We start from the raw sequence: 19,628 nt of genomic DNA, 5'->3' as shown, positions 1-19,628 counted from the left end.
TACATTAGTACCGGGTTCACCGAATACCCGTTGGCAGGGCTGTAAACGCACATATCGACGTCAATCGATCACAATCGACCACGCATAAATGCAGGTCACTGAATCGTCTGCTAATACACGTTTTATACGCGATTAGCGGTTTGTGCACTTTATTACATTAGTTTGATTAAAGTTTCATTACTGAATGCTAAATTGAAGTTAAAATTAATTGTTTCTCACCTGACATAAATTAATCAGACTCAAACCTGACAGGTTAGGCAGTTATGCTGCGTATTTTCACACCTGCCATGTCATTTTCTATTGCCTTTTTTTGGACGTACTAACAATAAGATTTTTCCGATATTTAAATTTAATAGCACATTGTTCCGTTGAGTGATATTGTAGCTGAGCACTGATATCTGACAAAAGTTTTCATTTCTTATGGTTGTTGATTGAAAGTAGGTTCGATTTCTATATGCTTATTGTATGGTTATTATAGTCAACGACAAGGATGCCGAATGGCAAGTCTGCGGAGTGTCAACTGTAGGCGATGACATAAGAGTGTTGACAGAAAAATTGAGTGCATCAGCTGCCGACTGGGTATTTTTTATATGAACCTTGAATATCTCTTTTGCCAGACTCATAACGATGTACATAAGTTGACCACTTACAATAAAGTAGAAAAAAAGATAACAATATTTGGAGCTCAAAAAATCGTACAAGTGTAATTAAAATTTGTGTTTTTTTGTTTATATGTAACTATAGTTCGTATGAGTGATAATAGAAAAATTGTTCAAAGATTCTTGCATATACCTGATACCTGTTGAACCAACACATCTTCTTCCTCGTCCTGGATGTTAGTGCCATTCAGGTTGATGACAGGATAATACGGGTACATATTTGTGAAAATTTAATTGAAATACGTGGTTGTCTAACCTATGCATTTGTGTTTGAAAGCAAAACTCCGATCAACCGTTCAAGATGCAGTACTGTCTAGTATATCTACCCTCCTATAGATAGTACAAAGGGTACAAAGTACAAAGTCGCGACATTTTTTCCCCATTTCTTGAAGTTCTCAAACACTTTACCCGGACAATACACGCTGGTATTCTGAACACACTTCTGTGTTAAGGGTGTTCGAACCAACGTAACCAACTCGTTGATTTCAAGAACGATAGTTGGTCAGTGCTCCATTGTAAACCTCACCAGGGTTGTACTTATATGGAACACTGGCGCTATTGAGAGGATATTTTATAAATTGTCATTTGCTACTCAATATATATTATTACCTATCTCGTTGTCTTCAGTCAACTCCTAACTTGCGATATAAGGACCGAAGATATATAATAGTGTTTTGGCATATCGAAGGTAATTATGTCTTTGTACAAAATGCATTTCTTAGATTCAATCTGGATACCGGACGATAGATTTTCGATACTTGCAAGAAAATATTGTCAATCATTTAATTTATTTTTTGGCCAGCAGAATTTTAAATATATACATATGCATGATTTGTATATTTGAATGGATCAAGTAGGTATACTAAAACGCATGAGTTGATAATTCCAGAAATCATCATGCATTGAAACAAATACATTACACGATTCCTTGTATAAATTTCTACGGATATACAAATTTTTCCTAATTTATATTCATACAGTGTTGTACAAACTCAAGAGTTACAACCAGGATCACGAAGAGATAATTGTTCCCAAGCTAGTTTGTAAAATACGAAAAATGAAGTAATATAAATTATTTGTGGACGATACGCGATTATATTCATTTTTCATGTGAGTCACAAAAAAGGTAGGACGCCCTGAGAAACATAATGTTCAAAGCTGTGAAGAGTTGTACACCGGAACTGTTCTTCAGCCGATTACTTGCTATAGCTGAACTCCATGGTTCTTTCTCTTCTTTGAGGAGATAAATATATCATCATCAACTTCAACATCCAACCAATGAGTTACAATTAGTATCAAATTATTTCATGGTGTAGTTGAAAATAGCATCAGATGCACAGAAGTTCAATCTGAAATCAGATCTCTAAAATGACTATCAACGTTACAAATGAAATTGTGTTACTAATGTACAACACTGTTTACACACGATCACATTATTGTGCATTGACACTATGAATTCTACACATACGAATCTATGTGGCCAACTGTGAAATAATATTGGTACGCAGTAATTACTCCAGAGACCTCATAATCCTCTGACCACCAGTAAACATTTGGTATCTACGAGTACCTGTAAAAACATAATATGATAATTGTTGTTGACATAATTAGGATAGTTTGAAAAGCAGTTTTCAGATGACCAGAAAGGTATTTTTTTTTAAAGGCCGGTGTTGCGATTATATAGAAAAAGCTGTTTCATTGTCGAATGAAGATACCAATGTTCAGTCAACGGATTCATTGCTTGTTGGCAACGCGTGCCGTCATTAACATTCAGTATACTTGGCACATGTAGGACTATTATTACGGGTATATCCTACATACATACCAAGTTACAAGACAATTTCAAATATCATCTGTACCTTTATTTTATAGAAGAGTTGGGGATAAAAGGAGGCAATCGGTATTGCATCACTGAAGGCTGCTCAGATAGAAATCCTGTCATCAGTCACCTGTGAGGCTATTGTTTGGAATATGTAGTGCTATCCGTCTTGTCATCTCGTTAGTGAATTGGTACCAAATTCTTAGTAGCTTTTCAAACAGTAAATTTACCATACTCTCTTCTGAAAGATGAACTCTGTAGAAGAAACATGGCTGATAAGTAATTAACTTCATGATTTTGTTTTCATAATTATGCCGTTTATTTACAAATATCCTCTGTTGTAAGTCTGAATTCGTTGCTGCAGAACCACTAACTGCTATTCATCACTGATACCGGAAATGCATATATGAGACTTCTTTGTCAATTTAAAGCTGCTACAACATCTGCTGTTCATAAGGCTTGAAAATTCTACATGCTGTTCAGCGATTGTTTAAAAATGACGATTAAAACTCCGATGAGTCACTTAAAATCAGACGAATCTGATGAAACTTTCGTCTACCTGAAAGCGTTGAAAACTGATCACGATTTTCTGCGAATGTGAATTTTTCAAGAGGAGTGATTTTTCACAGATCAGGTCTAGAAACTAGGGTAATTTCAAAAAAAATATTCAGAATAATCTAGCCGCACATACGTATACGTCTCTAATTTGTATCGTGAATTTTACAGCGTGCAATTCCATAATCGCGGGGGCGGTCCAAGTTATTGACTAAAAATTTGCGCAAGCGCTTGGTTGAGTTTCGAGTTAAGTCTCACGACGTTCTGTCAGTCGTAACGGTCCTATCTCGATTTCTCGAAAACAATTGCCGGATAACATTCCGCCTGTTCATAAAACCAAGAACAAATCAGTTCAAAATCTTCTCCACACCGACTGAGGTACAAAAAGTCGGCAATAAATTGAAATAACTCTACTTTTCACAATTTCAAGGGTGATCGAACTCCATCTGGTAACGTCGAAAATCCGGTCTTCAAAATTCAAATAATAACTCGTTTCGATTTTGCCCTTCCCTCTCTCCCCTCTCGCCTCCGAGGTATCGCTGGGGTTACAAGGATCGATTAATTTCAAGTCGAATTTTATTCAGCAATTTTATCAATACTAGCTAACGTACAGTTTGTGGCAGCAGCGGCAGAAGTGAGCGGCAGCACATTCACCGACAGCTTGGAGCTCTGTGCATCTGATACGTCCTGCAAATTCATTTTAAGAGTGAAAAGTAAAGTTCAACGTTGACACAGAACCATGTAAGTTTTCATTAAACGAAATTCACATATTCTATTGACTGGCTGGCAAAACATTCGCCGAAATCAGATCATTTATCGCAATAATGCGCATCAAAGATATTTTGAGTTTTCTCCATTAAATTGTGCTGTAAGAATTTCTCAACTTTTTTAGATTTCCAGTTGAAGGGTTGCGGAATAATCGATCGCGTTCTATTTGTTAAACTCATTTTTAAAAACAATTATGATCCTTAAATCTCGCACTTCCTTCGATTGTCCTGCAAAGTTTTTATTTCTTTGACCATTTTTTTTTTCATCTTTACCCGCGTCGCGTTATACAATAATTGGGTTACATTGAAAATGGATGAAAAGACTTTTAGTGTTGCAATTTCAAACAGGGTAAAACGTAGTTTAGGGCGTCATTTCTAAGCGTTCTATTTCTCGAATCGATTTTGTCTTATATGTATACCTGCTCTCAATCGCGTTCCCTACCTGACATCTACTTCCACAAGCTCCAAACCACTCGCTGTTATTTGCATGTTATACCCGCGACACCAATTGCCACACAAGTCGCACTTTAAATATCCAATTCAACGATCAATCCTTCACATTTATTCCGCAAAAGTTCTATATTGTATAAATATAACGAAATCACGCCGTATAAGGGACTCTCTACCAAAAGATAATTTTCATTTACGTATCGTACCGCAATCAAACACATTCGATTTGATTTCCAATAAAGTCGGCACGAACCCTCTTTGTCGATTATTTTCGTGCGAAACCACAAATACCTGAGATGTGTGCATTTCGCTAGTTCTAGTTCCGCATTTAGACAATCAATGGAGGATGCAAAACATTAATACTTTTTTTTACACACTTTTCATCATCAGGCATGCAGGTACAGGTGTAATATACTCATAATCGTGTCGCCACTCGATACATATGGTATGTCACCGCGAAGTGATTCGTTTTTTATTGTTCCATATACCCCCCCTCCCCCCTCCTCCCTTCCTTTTATACCTTTTCCTTATCGCGCTTCGTCGACTAATTGTAAGCGAATATGCATACTCGCTGTAGAATAACAATTGCAGAATAGCAAGAATAACAACAAAACGTAGAGTAAACGTAAGCAAATAGTAATAATAACAATAATTGTAACGACAATATTAATAGCAATCAAGTTTTTACATATACCTGCATTAGTTTACACGATGATGCAAACATCAGGGTACTGTATAGAGACACGTGAGATACTTACAGGATTTATCGGCTCATTATTTACGTAACTATTACCGTGTTTTATGTGGAGCAGAATGAATACAGGACGGTTAAGTAATCGTGAGAGCGGGTCGACTTTTCTCCTTTGAATGCCATTTCCGTTTTAAACCCCTTTGTAATTAATTAAATATCTCGAATTATCACGATTTGTTTAGTCTCGTTCGATCTTCCCATTGATACATCTGTGTGTAGCGGCATCGTCCATTCCATCCCCCTGAAACATGCTCATCGAACGCAGCTGTGCGAATTTCGCCCTGTACCGCGAGCGTCGCGTCCCACGGGAGCCCAGGAAATTCAATGTATGGATGTAGAAACTAAACGGGAGATGAAACGAGGGAAACAAATGAAGAATCAACGGGAATTTATCGTTTCAAAATTGAGAGAATAAAACGGTGCGATTAGGAAGTCGTAAAAATCTGATCGCGTGATGTGTGCGTTATACCATCGGAAGGTTTGGCACAGGGCAGGGGGTTGCGTGGGTTAGCTGAGTCGTGAATGTCGATGGAATTGAATGGGTGGCGAGCTGGTGTAATTCTGCAGCTTCTCTCCGCCCACGCGTGAATCTTAAAGCTTTCTCCTCTTCGCTCTTTTTCTCTCTACCGCAAATCGATCCGTGATACATCTCGCTGGAGCTTGCAAATTTCAGAGTCGCCCTCTTCGCCGCTCTGCGTCTAATTTACAAAACTAACCCATTCTTTTTCTCGAATTACTAAGGGCGAGCGAAGGCGGTCTCGGACCGGATGCGGCCGCAGGAGCAGGTGGTGACGGAACGGTCGGAGGACCCAGAACACCGCAGCAAATCGCGTCGTCGAAAAGGCTGCAGCAGTCACAGGCTCAGGTCGACGAAGTTGTCGGTATAATGAAAACGAACGTCGAAAAGGTCTTAGAACGTGATCAAAAACTTTCCGAACTAGATGATCGAGCAGGTGATTTGACAAAAGGAAATATCTCTCCATAAAATGATGATTTGCGGATAATTATCGGATTGTGAGACACAACGTACGCCGAGGTAGTAGTGTACTCCTTTTTTTCCTGTTACAGACGCTCTGCAGCAAGGTGCGTCACAATTTGAACAGCAGGCAGGAAAATTGAAGCGGAAGTTCTGGCTACAGAATTTGAAGGTAAAATTGCAGTGAAAATTTTGTTCGAGTAAAAAAAATCATTGGGAAGATACGGATTCATGGAATATTTATTTTTGTCCCACAGATGATGATCATCATGGGAGTTATCGGTCTCATCATATTAGCTATCATCGTTGGTAAGTCAAACAGTTTTAAAACTTTAAATAATTTGTCAAATAATATTTCCAGATATTCGTAATATAAATATGACGTGTATATACATGTTAAAGTAACAATAAGTGTCACGATGTTCTGTGAACTTTTCGACGCACGTCTATCTACGCATTATATACTCGCAGTCTTCCTAGCTACTGTCTGTGACCGTTATTATCTGAATACATGATTCTGTCGTGTATCCGCTAATAATACAAGTAATCACCACACGACGTTAACTATCACGATTAATAGATCAAAATATCTTCATCTGAGGGATGGGAAGGGAAAATTATTATCACAATTTAGTATTAAGAACAATATATTGACACCAAAAAATATGGGTGTAAGATATCGAAACTTCACTAACAAGTGCATTTCTGTTTTTTTCGTTTAGCGAACTTCATGTAGGCGGGCTGATTGGTGGGAGATGTGTGTGAGTGAGACAGGTAGTCCTCGCGATCTTGCGTCTCTATGTAGGAAATTATGATTTACAATTATATTGAGTTTTTCTCAGAACACCAGATATCAGTTTTCCTTTGGTTTTTCGCTTCGGTCTTGGTTCTCATTTTTGGGTTTCGAACGTCTTCTGAAAATTCTTTCTCTCGTTGTTTCGCCATCTCCGTATTTCTCTGATTCAGTTCTTCTTATTTCATTTCATCGATGAATGTGGATAAACGCTATGGGTACATGTACTACGTACCTGTATATTCACATCTATGTCTTCTTCATTCGTTTTTTCTACCTATATTTGTCTACGTGTACGTATAACTGTGTGTTTGTTCATTGTACGTTGAAAAGCATTTTACATGTTAGGATTCGCCACACCCCCTATATCTACTGGCATATGGTATACAAACCGTGATCATAAGTGGCGCATGTAAACACTACGCGATCTGATTTAGGTTTGCACAAAGTATCCCTAGTCGAATTTACAGTAGCGCCACAGCAGAGGTCGGGGGATCCGGCGCCGCTCGACTCGCAACGACCGGCCGCGATCTGTTATGATCCACGGCGTTGTCACCTCACAAAACCGACGCAGCCATTCAACGATGATTTAACGATAAACGAGATGCGTTAGCAGTCTGAAGCAGTTAGCAGTTGGAAGTTAGCATGCAATTATCCTTCATGCGTCTCGTTTATTGTCCTTTTCTTACAACACTCATTTCGAATGCATCAATGGCAAGTGTTCACTCTGTCATCGACGGAGATCATCCTATCCTATTTAATTCACCATATCATTTCTCTGACAAAAATAACAACATCGGTCGTAGTTTATACGATATTATCGACAGATAGATTCTAATATTTTCGGTAAACACGCCGTGGATCATAACAGATCGTGGCCGGTCGATGCGATCCCTCGACCTCTGCTGTGGCGCTGCTGTGAATTCGACTAGGGATATTTTGCGCGAACCTAAATCAAATCGCGAAGTGTTTACATGCGCCACTTATGATCACGATTTGTGTACATAACTTCTTCGTAACGTGTAACATGTTCCACAATAGGATTTTGCTACTGGCTGTGTCGCTCTGTCTCGCTGGTATATAGAAATATCTTCTCCCTACTCGCTCTTGATATATATTTTGTCCGACAGTGTTTGCCATTCGATTTAAAATCTATTTTTTTTTTTTTTCTCATAAAAAATTATCACCGAGCCTGGAAAAATCCAAGTGCCAACTGCACCATGAAGTCATTTTGATTCATCTACAAGTTATTTGGAAATCATTCGATTAACTGCTCTTACGTTTGAACATCGGTCGCGTCTGCGATTATGATTAAATTCTTTATTACCAACACCGTGGGCCCTATTATTTTTGTAACACGAATGTGCAGTGGTAATATCCGTACAATAATTACGTCCGAATAAGATGTCATGATGGAAATTCGTCTACGTAGTTGTATGTACGCGTTATGTTTGTTTATCGATTTTACAAGCCCCACTCTGATTGTTATGCGTCTGTCTATATTTGTATACCTATCATGTCCACGTACGATACCTGCAGCAGTGTGGTGTATGGTACGTAATTATAATCGTTTTTCCGAAGCGAGTCCCAGGTGATCAGATCGCAGCCATCTATAACCACCCTTGTACGGTGACATTTTTTTTGCAATCTTTTTCCTTCGCCCTACGGCACCGACACTTTTTGTTTTCGAACGACGACCCCATATATCATTGTGAAAATTTATGGTACGGTAAGCCAATCGTTGCATATCGTTATATTTTGATTGTCAAATTTGCACCGATTTTTATTGCATGATTATATCATTTTACGTCGCTGATGTCGGTGTACTATATCATTGATTACCTTTTGATTTTACAAAATCTATTTCACCGCGATTTATCTGATATACCGCTATACATTCTATATTAAATATATCTGTATTAAATACAACATACTCTACAGGTATGTTTACACTTCTATAATTTTCATACATTGGTCAATTATAAACGATCTTGAGCTGGGACAATCTTCACGCTTTCTGTATGACTTATTAATTGTATCATAAGTTCACATTTAAGTAAGTGTACGATTCTTTCATTGCATGACCACATATGAGTATAGTAATATTGCCCGGTTGATTAAGTAATCCGCGAGTTACAAATTTTTTACAGTAAATCTCTGAATTTGAATAGAAAATATCCCTATGGCTTATATCAACGTCAGAATTGCACAGAATTACATTGAATCGCAACGATTACGCCCAGTGCCTCTGTACTCTTTTTTAGAGCTGAATGAAAAAAAAATCGAATTTGAAAAATTCTAGAGAGACAGTTGTTAACCTAATAATTTGTGTTGACTTAAATTTTGCATGTCGCTGCACCGTGTCGATGAGATGGTTCGATAAAAATATAGCATTAGCCCAGTTCATAGACGCAGATAATTATAATTATAATAGTTATCGATCGATCTGTTGAATATATAAATATGTACAAAATTCTTTTCAGCAAGTGCCACCGGAGGAAGCGATTCTCAAAAATAATTTGACACGTTCGCGTGTTTGCACAGCGCGTCAAGGCAACTCGGGTCACAGTTATATTCGTATACATTATACGTATGATCTCTTATCATTGTTATAATTATCGATAGTATTATCATCACTTTTATTGTTGCTGTTATTATTATCTCGCTACACTCTATAAGTAATTATCGACTTCAGCTACTACCTGTTACGAACACTATGTGAGTCGGCGCAACATTATACGGTATCGACGGTCGCATATTATCCATGTTTAAAAATAATTAGTTGGTCTGAAAATTTATCGACATACGGTAGATATAAATATATTATTGTTGCGTACAGCAGGCGGTGCAATAACAAAAACGGCAACGACGGCAACGACAGCAAAAAGATCAGCAGCATGTAATCGATATAAGATAAAATAAATTTTATAGCTCGGCCAGAGTGTAAAATCTGAAAATAAGAAAATCAACCCCATCATAAGAGTGAGTAAGACGGGAAATACACGGTGAATATTACATATATACACATGTTAATTTATATTCGATTTATTATACGTTTATAGGTATATGAATCCACATAAATACTATATACCCATAACCCATGTATACATAATAACTCTCATCGCCGTGAGTAAACGACTAACTTTCGAAATGGATGAACTAGAATGATTATAATATACTAGCAAGGCTATATCACGATGGTATATGTACAATTATTAATTAATATACAATTATTATAGATGATTGTCGTTGTGATTAGAGACAGAAAAAGAGTCATTGTCATTATAACTAGTTATATTTATTATAAATAATGTTCATAGTAATGAAAGCAGATAATCAGTTCAATCGTAGGTTGAATATTACAACGTAATATTGATAATTTCAACAATAGCAACATGAGGATAATGACGACGATGACGGTGACGATGCGATGACGATTATGATGACGACGGTAATAATTATAACAATAATAACAATAATAATAGTAATAATGCATAGTTCGATTGACTGCTAGACGAGAGATTACAAGAGGGTGCCAATTGAAGTTTGAGTAATCAATTCTTCAGTAAGTAAATCAAATAATGAATTCGTTTTGGGAATTTGAGAAAAAAAAAAATCCCTCGAGTAAATTGTAGTGAGATAATTCAATTTGTATTACGTTCGTTTATCATGTAGTGCAAAGCCCTTAATGAAATTGTAATAATTGTTATACAATAGGTGCGGGACCACGATTGAATGTGTAACGAAGACCAAAACAAAAAGAGAAGAGAAAAAAATATTTACTTGCATTTACAAAGTAAGTTTGTTACAATATACTTACAAATCAAATCAAAGGTTGTCGTAATGGCATCCTAATAAACTGGCACTCTTCGAAATACATACCATAGCCCGCAGCATAATCAGAAGTGCGTCTTTGTACTATAAGATATACATAAGTATTACCTATACCTTATTTTACTATCAGAAGGAAAAGAATAACTGTAATAGTTGGAGAAAGTTAATTATCATCAATCAATTCATCGAGGTAGACGCAGGATGTGATAACAGATCATAAAACTCCGAAATTAATAATTGTGTCACGCGTGGATTACGTCGATGAATAACTTGTGGAGTTAAATATTGACAATTTAGGTGTGAATTTTTTTCCTGTATTTTTCTATGATTTTTTAATGATTTCCTTCATCTTATTGTTAATAAAACATCTCACCGGATGTGAAACATACGTACTGTATTATGCATATTGTTTATTCCGCAGCGTGTGAAAGAACTCGTAAGTGGAATACATCCATGTACTTACGTACGTACCGTTGAATACATATATACAGGGTGAATCCTTTAACTCTGTCAACCCGTCAGGGGTATGTTGGGGCTGCTCAGACAAGCATTTTGAGGCAATACACTTATGGTCGGAAACTCCTCCTAACGGCTGTGGAGGGCTTTGGAGTTTTGTTTTTAAAATTTTTTTTTTAATTTTTTTTTGTTTTTATTTTTTTCTTTATGGTACCCAGTTTCCCTCGCGTGACGATTAACTGCAGAGAAAACTTGCCTGTGGGGAAAAGGTCGGTTTGGGAACCGTTCACGATACCAGCGTTGCGCAGCGAGTGAATTCGAATCATTGGCGCGGTACGCATAATGCACATCTGGTTAACTCGACCCAAGTAAGGCGGTTCATAATTACTCGACTTGTACCGATGAGACACTAAGAAGTACGTTGTTGAGCGCGGAATAAACCATTACGTTCGAATCCGAGCGAAAGTACGAGCAACCCCTGGGTACCAGAAAAAAAATAAATAAATTAAAAAAAAAATCTTCAAAGCCCTCCACAGCCGTTAGGAGGAGTTTCCGACCATAAGTGTATTACCTCAAAATGCTTGTCTGAGCAGCCCCAACATACCCCTGACGGGTTGACAGAGTTAAAGGATTCACCCTGTATGTTACAGTGAAACACCGAAATCCTGGAGAATGTAGACTTTCACCGGTGTATGTCAACATTCACGTAGCCGCTTAGCGTATGTCCGAAATATTTCCTTAATAACCTTATTTCTGACTTTCACCGATAAATGTTGACATTCACCATGCACTAATGTCCGAATGTACAACAATGTAATGAAATGTTTGATCTTTCACCGACGTATTTGGTATCTGTGGATATTCACCGGTGGAAGTCGACATTCTCTAATTTCGGTAATTCATATATATGTATATATGTTACCGTGAATGTCCGAAATTAAAAAATGTCAACTTTCACCGGTGAATGTCAACAGACACCAAATAGCTGCTCGGATTCAATCAGCTTCGTCAGTCTTATACGAGCTTTGATAACGTGAGCAACGTTTTCTTAATTTTTCTTCCGATACCCTAATGGATACTGCCGTAAATCGTGATCTTTTTCATAAAAAGTTAGATGCATTAATTGCGGGTAAACGAGAAGACAATTGTTTTTATCTTACTCAAGAAAAGTATTCTAAAATACTTTCTGAAGTGGTTTCTGCTAAAATTAAATGCAACACACCTTTGGATTACAGACGATTCAAACGTTTTGATGTTTTAAAAATTAATGATGAAGAGAAGTTAATTGTACCATTAAAACCACGGGAAACGAACATACAGTATTATGTTACCAATGAAGAATTGTACAGTATACTATATGAAACTCACATCAGAATAGGCCACGGAGGAAGAACACGTATGCTTAAAGAGTTGCAAGTTAAATACAAAAATATTACATATGAAGTTATAATGTTGTATTTAAATTTATGCAAACAGTGTCAAATGAAACACAGTGCACCTAAGAAAGGTACTTTTGCGAAGCCAATGGTTAGTTCTGATATAAACTCAACATGCCAAGTTGATCTGATAGATCTGCAGTCGAACAGAGATGGCGAATATAAGTTCATAATGGTGTATCAAGATCATTCAACTAAGTTTGTCCAGCTACGACCTTTGAAAACTAAAAAAAGCCGAAGAAGTAGCGCATCACGTTCTTTCAATATTTTCAACGTTTGGTGCACCAGCAATATTGCAATCAGATAATGGTAGAGAATTTAGTAATCAAGTCATTTCCGAAATATGCGCTATGTGGAAAGATGTTAAAATAGTTCATGTAAAGCCTCGTCACAGTCAAACAGTTGAAAGGGCCAATCGGGATATACAGAATATGCTAACTACATGGATGAACGATAATGGTACAAATAAATGGTCAGATGGTTTATCCTTTGTTCAATTTGCCAAGAACACCACATACCACGAAGGAATACGCCAAAGTCCTTATGAAGCCATGTTTGGCGTTAAAGCGAAAAGAGGCATAGCATCGTCTTTTGTACCGGACGAACAAATCGTAAATATTGAGACTGAAGAACAACTCGAAGAAATTGCCAATACTTCGGAAACTGAAGAACAGCTTGAAGAAACTGTTGATGCTTATAAAAAAAATTTGGGCGGTGCTCATACCGAAAACCATATTCCAAAGACAAATATTGAAGAGGACCTACAACCTACAACATCTTCACATCAAATTCTGTCTAATTGTGAAAAACACGAGTTGATTTCTAGAAAAAGAGCGGCCGCGAAAGAAAATCTTCTGCTGCAAGCAACAAAGATGTTACGAACCTCACAAAAACAATTTCCTCCTACTCAAATTGGTGATAATGTACGAATACATGTCCCTGATGTCGACCGTGGTCGTACAGATAGCCGAAATGTGTTAGTGGTTGTTGTTGGAATAGAAGACTCCGACTTCTATAAACTGGCAAATAAAAATGGTACCCTGAAGCAGCTTTACACACGTAATCAGTTCGTAATTTGTAAAGGAAAGTTACTTTCCATAGATGAGATTTCTTTTCAAGAAATGTCGCTGAGAGAAGCAGCTGCAGCTAATTCGAGAAACGAGGGGGGGGGGGGGGGGGGGGGGGACAAGGATATACACGCTGTCATTGCAAAAGAAAGAGTTCCACAAATAAATGCAGTAGTAAAAAGGACTCTTGTGCAATTCAAAGTGTCATAATAGTCTAAGTTGTTGCAATAAATAAGATTTGAATCACATAAGTAAGTAATTTTTTGATAACTATTATCATCTTTTCTCATGTAGAATGTTCTGTGTATTTTCAATTCTTGGTCGTTCCTTTCAGAAAGAGAGGCGAAAAAATTACGTCACCCTTGTGACGTTTTATAGCGACTGAATTACGGAGAAAAAAATATAAATCTCCAACATGTTTATCATTCACCATGAGTGCATGATGAATGTCAACATTTACCGGTGTAAGTCAGAAATAAGGGTATTTAGGAAATATTTCGGACATACACTAACTGTAAGCGACTATGTAAATATTGACTTCCAACGGTGAAAGTCGACATTTTCCAGATTTCGGCGTTTCACTGTAACATATATATAAATTGGATCATTATTATTATTATTATTATTATTATTATTATTATTATTATTATTATTATTATTATTATTATTATTATTATTATTATTATTATTATTATTATTATTATTATTATTATTATTATTATTATTATTATTATTATTATTATTATTATTATTATTATTATTATTATTATTATTATTATTATTATTATTATTATTATTATTATTATTATTATTATTATTATTATTATTATTATTATTATTATTATTATTATTATTATTATTATTATTATTATTATTATTATTATTATTATTATTATTATTATTATTATTATTATTATTATTATTATTATTATTATTATTATTATTATTATTATTATTATTATTATTATTATTATTATTATTATTATTATTATTATTATTATTATTTTTATTTTTATTTTTATTAATATTATTTGTTGTTGTTGGTGTTGTTGTTGTTGTTGTTGTTGTTGTTGTTATTGTTGTTGTTGTTGTCGTCATTATGATTATTATCGTTATTATTATTGTTTTTTGTGATTGTCATGATATCTGATGTGAACAGTTAGCTACACATATTTACGTATATGTATATGATTCAAGTATACCTATATGATCTATTAAATATCGATATGATACATATACTATGGTATACCAGCCGACGTCTTACTGACTCGAGATGTTGATAACTACACTCGTTGTATAGGTATATACCTTACCACACTAAATATGCAGCTGCTTTCAACATTGTACAGTGTCAAATAATAAATATCGCAGTATGTACAATTACATACATTGAATATGTAAACGGAACAATTGTTGATAATCATAAATATGTGTAACGGAGAAAATTTAAGGAGGAAAAGGAGCAACAGATCATAATGTATAGATAAACGCGTACACAAATAATAGGAGTTTTAAATAACGTTATATTTCAAGGTAAGATTGATTCTTTAACGAATACTTATAGTATATAACTGTTTACCTATGTCCAATGTACTTATATTTGCCTGCTGCACGAAACGCTGATTATGATCTCACTATGAAGGAACGGCTTTGAAAAAAAATTTCCATTCTTCTATTATTCAATCTGTATCTACTCATCTACTGTTACACCTAAAAATATTTTTCTGGGGACTCATATCCAATCACATGATTTATTCAACATCAACCCCTAAGATAATATTTACAACTATAGACAGACACGGGATTTACGTACAGAAACAGATTCACCTAACAAGATGATGTTTTTTCTCTTCAACTATTGTTTTCGCCTACTTTCTGTGGAAAATCGTTTTTTATTTTACAAATCGTAAGATCTGTGTTAGAACGTAAGAGTGATCGTTAAATAATTATATCTATCATATACCATGTTGTTGTACCCACGCCGTGCTACGTACTATACCATAATGTCTGTGAACATAGATGTTTGCTTATTATAGAAATGAGTTATGATTATAACTATCATCGTCATTATATTATTTTATGATTCAATCGAATTCATTTCTATGGTTATCGATTGTTTATAGTTTCTATCATATTTATACGTATAATTAATTCGTTCATCCACTTTGTTTATTCGTTTATCAGTCGAACGATGGTGTATAATTTGTCAATGTGTTTATAATAATTATGACTTGTTATATACGTACCCTACTTGTAGAAGCCCATCCATCACATACCAGCTACATGCATTCGATATGATACTCCGAAATACTTACACCGCAACTACCTCCGTCAAATTCTCAGATATTTCCTGTACTTGTTACATTGGCACAAAATAATACAAATCACCCCCTCTGTAGTAGCATTTAAAAGAACAACTTTATTCTCACAGATTCCATGGAATGCTATATTTGTCTCAGCTTCTCCAATTTCTACGCCCTATGCGCTATACCTACGTCTTAATTTCTACTTCCGCAGACAAGTCGCCCTAACAATAAGCTAATTTCTTATCAAAAATGTCTCTACCGTACCACATCTGATCATAAATTCTCTGTATTCTCCATTGAGAATCTTTATTCCTGTTTGGGGAAAAAAGATATTTGAAGAATTTAATCCTCAACTTTCCCTTCGCTATAGAATACCGCTTTGCATTATTTGTCTGAAAAAATGAGTGTCAAACTCTGATGCAATGTGGCGTATTACACATGATACGTGTGAGATATGTTAACTCGAGATAAACCATAAGCACATTCTTCATGCGATCCGAATCTGAATTCATATACGAATATACTTATACATATAGGTATATGAATGTAATTCATGCATATGCGAATATATCTGTTAATCATATTTTGTGAGATATTCTTAAGAGGACGAACATTTCCTTCTATAATCATACCGACGTCATTATTTTTTTGCAGCAAAGTTTATGCCAGACAGTGCCCCACCCCCGCAGCAGCCAAATTATGCTTACATGCCACAGCCACAAGGGATACCTCAAACTGGTCCAGTGGGAGCTACGGGTGTCGGAGGAGCACCAGCCCCTGCGACAGGAGGTCAAACAGCTGGAGCAGCGCTAGTTGGTTCATTGACTGGCTCTCACAATATCATGTAAGATTTATCCACACACACGAGGATGCTGACAAGTTGAAATGCCGTTAACTCTACTATAGGATATAAAATATTTCTAAAGAGTAATTTCTATCAACTTGTAACTCTATAAATTTGGCCAACTTATAAATTCAATCTTAATACAGATATTGATCGTACAAGATGTTTGTCCATAAATTGACAAACATTGAATCATTGATATCTTATAAGTATTGCACTATTTCAAAGCAGTCTTGTGTGAATTTTTTTCAAACAAAATCGACGCGGTCAAATCAACTGTAATTCTGTACAACAGCATTGGAAGAAATATTTATTACAAATACACCTAGGTGCCATTGTAACAATAATTATTAAAATTGCTTTTATCGTTATTACTTCTGTTGTACTAATTATTGTTACTGATATTATTGATCTACTGCTACATGTTCGACGAGTATACAAATATTCTACAACTTTGCGTTGATGTCAGTTGATTACTTGAATATTGGTCAGCCCCCTGGATATTACTATCATCGAAGAATGCTATAATATAAATATACCTATTACAAAATGTCAATACAGCAATCATTTAACGACGACACGTAAAACATAATGAAGACACTTACAGCCGCGTACTTTAATATATTCATTCTAGGAGGTATTATTATGAATAATATAGGCATACACCCTTCTATATACTATAAATTGTATACCTACTAAGCGTTTGTTATCTAACAAATAAATTTATTATCATTATATTGTAGTGTGCCAGCTATAATTATTAATAGATAAATATAATATACATACACATTATGTATTATATAATGGAGGGTGCAGTTATTATTTTTCAACAATTTTTCCTGTCAACATTCTACAGATTATACATACATATGTACGTACCTAATCTGTTGACACTCCAACTCTGGCCTATATTTTTGTTATTATTATTACAGTAAAACAAAAATGTTGCTTGTAACAAAAATCCGATTACGTTATTGATCATTGTAAAGAATCATTGCTATACATATAGCTGTGAGGAAATTTTTTTTATAGTATCTGTTAGGTAAAGAAGAAAAAAACAAGGGGTATGATAATGATACACTAATTCTATATTAAAATTAGTTTTCCTATATGAATACATACATTACTTACTCGTACGTGTTTCTTATCTACTAAGACTTATCGGGAAAAGAAAATCTATGATCATCCTTCTAATTTGAAGTAAAGACCTGAAAGAATTATATGAAAACGTAAACACTTGCATGTGATATTCTATTTTATCCTGTTATAAGATTTATTTCAGCTTTTTCATCTACCTGCATTATTTATTGTAATTGGCATTATTATTACTATGAATAAATACAGCTATAATAACTGTAAAAATAAATGTCAAACTGAATTCAATAACACTATCGATATTACCGTAAGAAATAAATAGTACATAAAATGTATACTATAAGCGCCAGTAGGAAAAATCTCATTATATTGTAAATCAGACTTCGAAAAATAAAATGGTAAAGAAGAATTTTAACGATTCCAAAAACATGTGTTATTTCTTAAAGTTTTCAAGGATCTTTCAAATCTGGCTACCACCGCGCAACGTTCACATAAGTGTTCACACACACGGCGTACGAAGAGGCGCTGCGATCGCTTAAGACGTCACAGTTTTGGGCGACCATCACGACGTCGCTCGCGTGTTTCTTTCACTCTTCCAAGGCACGTAAATATGGCTCCGGTAAGTCGTCCTTCCGTAGAGAAGTGATATTTTCTATTATAAATGGTTGGTGTTTCTTCCAAATAAGTCACGGAATAGGTGAAACAATTCTTTTGCTAGCTCGTGCAGATTTCTCGGTCGTTAAATTTGCAACGATTCCTTAGATATTAACCGATTCGGTGACACATAGCAACCTCTCGCGTTGTTGCTTATTCTAACCGGAATACCGTACTTCAAAAACTGACGAATCTTTCTCTTGTCTTTTTACAAAGTTATTACGAATTATTATAACTCGTGTGACTATGCTCTGTAGGTCGTTGCAAAGAAGCCCCCCGTAGGGCAGCCTGCTAAGAAGCAGAACCTGCGTGGTAAAGGTCAGAAGAAGAAGAAGGTTTCCCTCAAATTTACCATCGACTGCACTCACCCTGTTGAAGACAACATTATGGATGTTGCGAACTTCGTAAGTTAAAATTTCAAATTCAGTTGTCTGAAAATCCAACTGATCACATGTTTGGGCTAGATTGCTGGTTAATCCAACCCAACCTTTCCTCTTTATACTCTTTATCATCATCTTCATACTTACAGAGATATTTGTATATCACGCTTCTTGTTAACATTATCGTTGATTTTCTTGCAGGAGAAATACCTTCAGGAGCGCATCAAGGTTAGCGGAAAGACCGGAAACTTTGGTAACAATGTTAATCTGGAGCGCAACAAGATGAAGCTCTCAGTGAACAGCGACGTTCCATTTTCTAAGAGGTGTGTTACCGGCGTGTATACTATGGTATAGGATATCACACAAACCATAAAAGTAGAGATGAAGTACGAGGGTGAATTCGGTGTGATGTTGGTTGAGCAAGCCTTAGTTTTTTTTTTTTATGACAAGCAAAGTTACTGCACATTACCGATGGCTAGCTTTCAATTCAATTAAATTAATGCCGCAACCGATATTTGCACTAATGTTGAAAAACTGTTTGTTTAGATACCTAAAGTACCTCACCAAAAAATACTTGAAGAAGAACAAGCTACGTGACTGGCTCCGTGTTGTGTCTAAGGATAAGGATACCTACGAATTAAGGTATTTCCAGATTAATAGCCAAGAAGATGATGACGAAGATGATGCCGAATGAATAACAATACGGTGACGGTGGCCTTTACAAACATCTGTACATAACTCTTGTTAAGTTAATAAATGCCATCCAACGCAATCATAGATGTGAAG

The 19,628-nt window shown here is 35.6% G+C and overlaps 3 protein-coding genes across 27 annotated transcripts; 2 read left to right on the top strand and 1 right to left on the bottom strand.

Annotated features, from left to right (window-relative positions):
• Window positions 1-1,428: 1,428 nt before the first annotated feature.
• LOC105691149 lies at window positions 1,429-4,698 on the bottom strand. 21 transcript variants are annotated; one of them, XR_007279562.1, is made up of 5 exons: window positions 4,628-4,664; window positions 3,645-3,720; window positions 2,805-3,572; window positions 2,519-2,733; window positions 1,429-2,229 (listed from the first exon to the last, which is right to left on the bottom strand). XR_007279562.1 is itself a non-coding variant. In XM_048658875.1 (4 exons), the coding sequence occupies exons 1-3, from the start codon at window positions 4,554-4,556 to the stop codon at window positions 2,601-2,603; spliced, it is 309 nt and encodes a 102-aa protein (XP_048514832.1). In that variant the 5' UTR covers window positions 4,557-4,585; the 3' UTR covers window positions 1,429-2,229; window positions 2,519-2,600. The 21 variants fall into 21 exon arrangements, 1 of the variants encoding a protein (XP_048514832.1); XR_007279569.1 differs by having other exon boundaries at window positions 2,805-3,037; window positions 4,628-4,642; XR_007279560.1 differs by lacking the exon at window positions 4,628-4,664 and adding an exon at window positions 4,457-4,591.
• LOC105690981 (synaptobrevin-1-like) lies at window positions 3,636-18,235 on the top strand. 5 transcript variants are annotated; one of them, XM_048658869.1, is made up of 6 exons: window positions 3,636-3,774; window positions 5,743-5,954; window positions 6,070-6,149; window positions 6,235-6,286; window positions 6,700-6,751; window positions 16,524-16,659. In XM_048658869.1, coding segments are annotated over exons 1-5 (360 nt in total). In that variant the 5' UTR covers window positions 3,636-3,772; the 3' UTR covers window positions 6,714-6,751; window positions 16,524-16,659. The 5 variants fall into 5 exon arrangements, with proteins under 5 accessions (XP_048514826.1, XP_048514827.1, XP_048514825.1 ...); XM_048658870.1 differs by lacking the exon at window positions 16,524-16,659 and adding an exon at window positions 9,254-9,650 and having other exon boundaries at window positions 6,700-6,738; XM_048658868.1 differs by lacking the exon at window positions 16,524-16,659 and adding an exon at window positions 9,254-9,650.
• Window positions 18,236-18,284: 49 nt separating this feature from the next.
• On the top strand, window positions 18,285-19,614 carry LOC105693218 (60S ribosomal protein L22-like). Its single transcript, XM_012413005.3, has 4 exons — window positions 18,285-18,427; window positions 18,720-18,866; window positions 19,044-19,165; window positions 19,389-19,614. Exons 1-4 carry the CDS (start codon window positions 18,419-18,421, stop codon window positions 19,534-19,536), a joined length of 426 nt encoding a protein of 141 aa, XP_012268428.2. The 5' UTR covers window positions 18,285-18,418; the 3' UTR covers window positions 19,537-19,614.
• Window positions 19,615-19,628: the final 14 nt, after the last annotated feature.

The sequence above is a fragment of the Athalia rosae genome, chromosome 7 (assembly GCF_917208135.1).
Source record: "Athalia rosae chromosome 7, iyAthRosa1.1, whole genome shotgun sequence".
Lineage (NCBI taxonomy): Eukaryota > Metazoa > Arthropoda > Insecta > Hymenoptera > Athaliidae > Athalia > Athalia rosae.
This window is presented reverse-complemented; position numbering and strand designations above follow the sequence as displayed.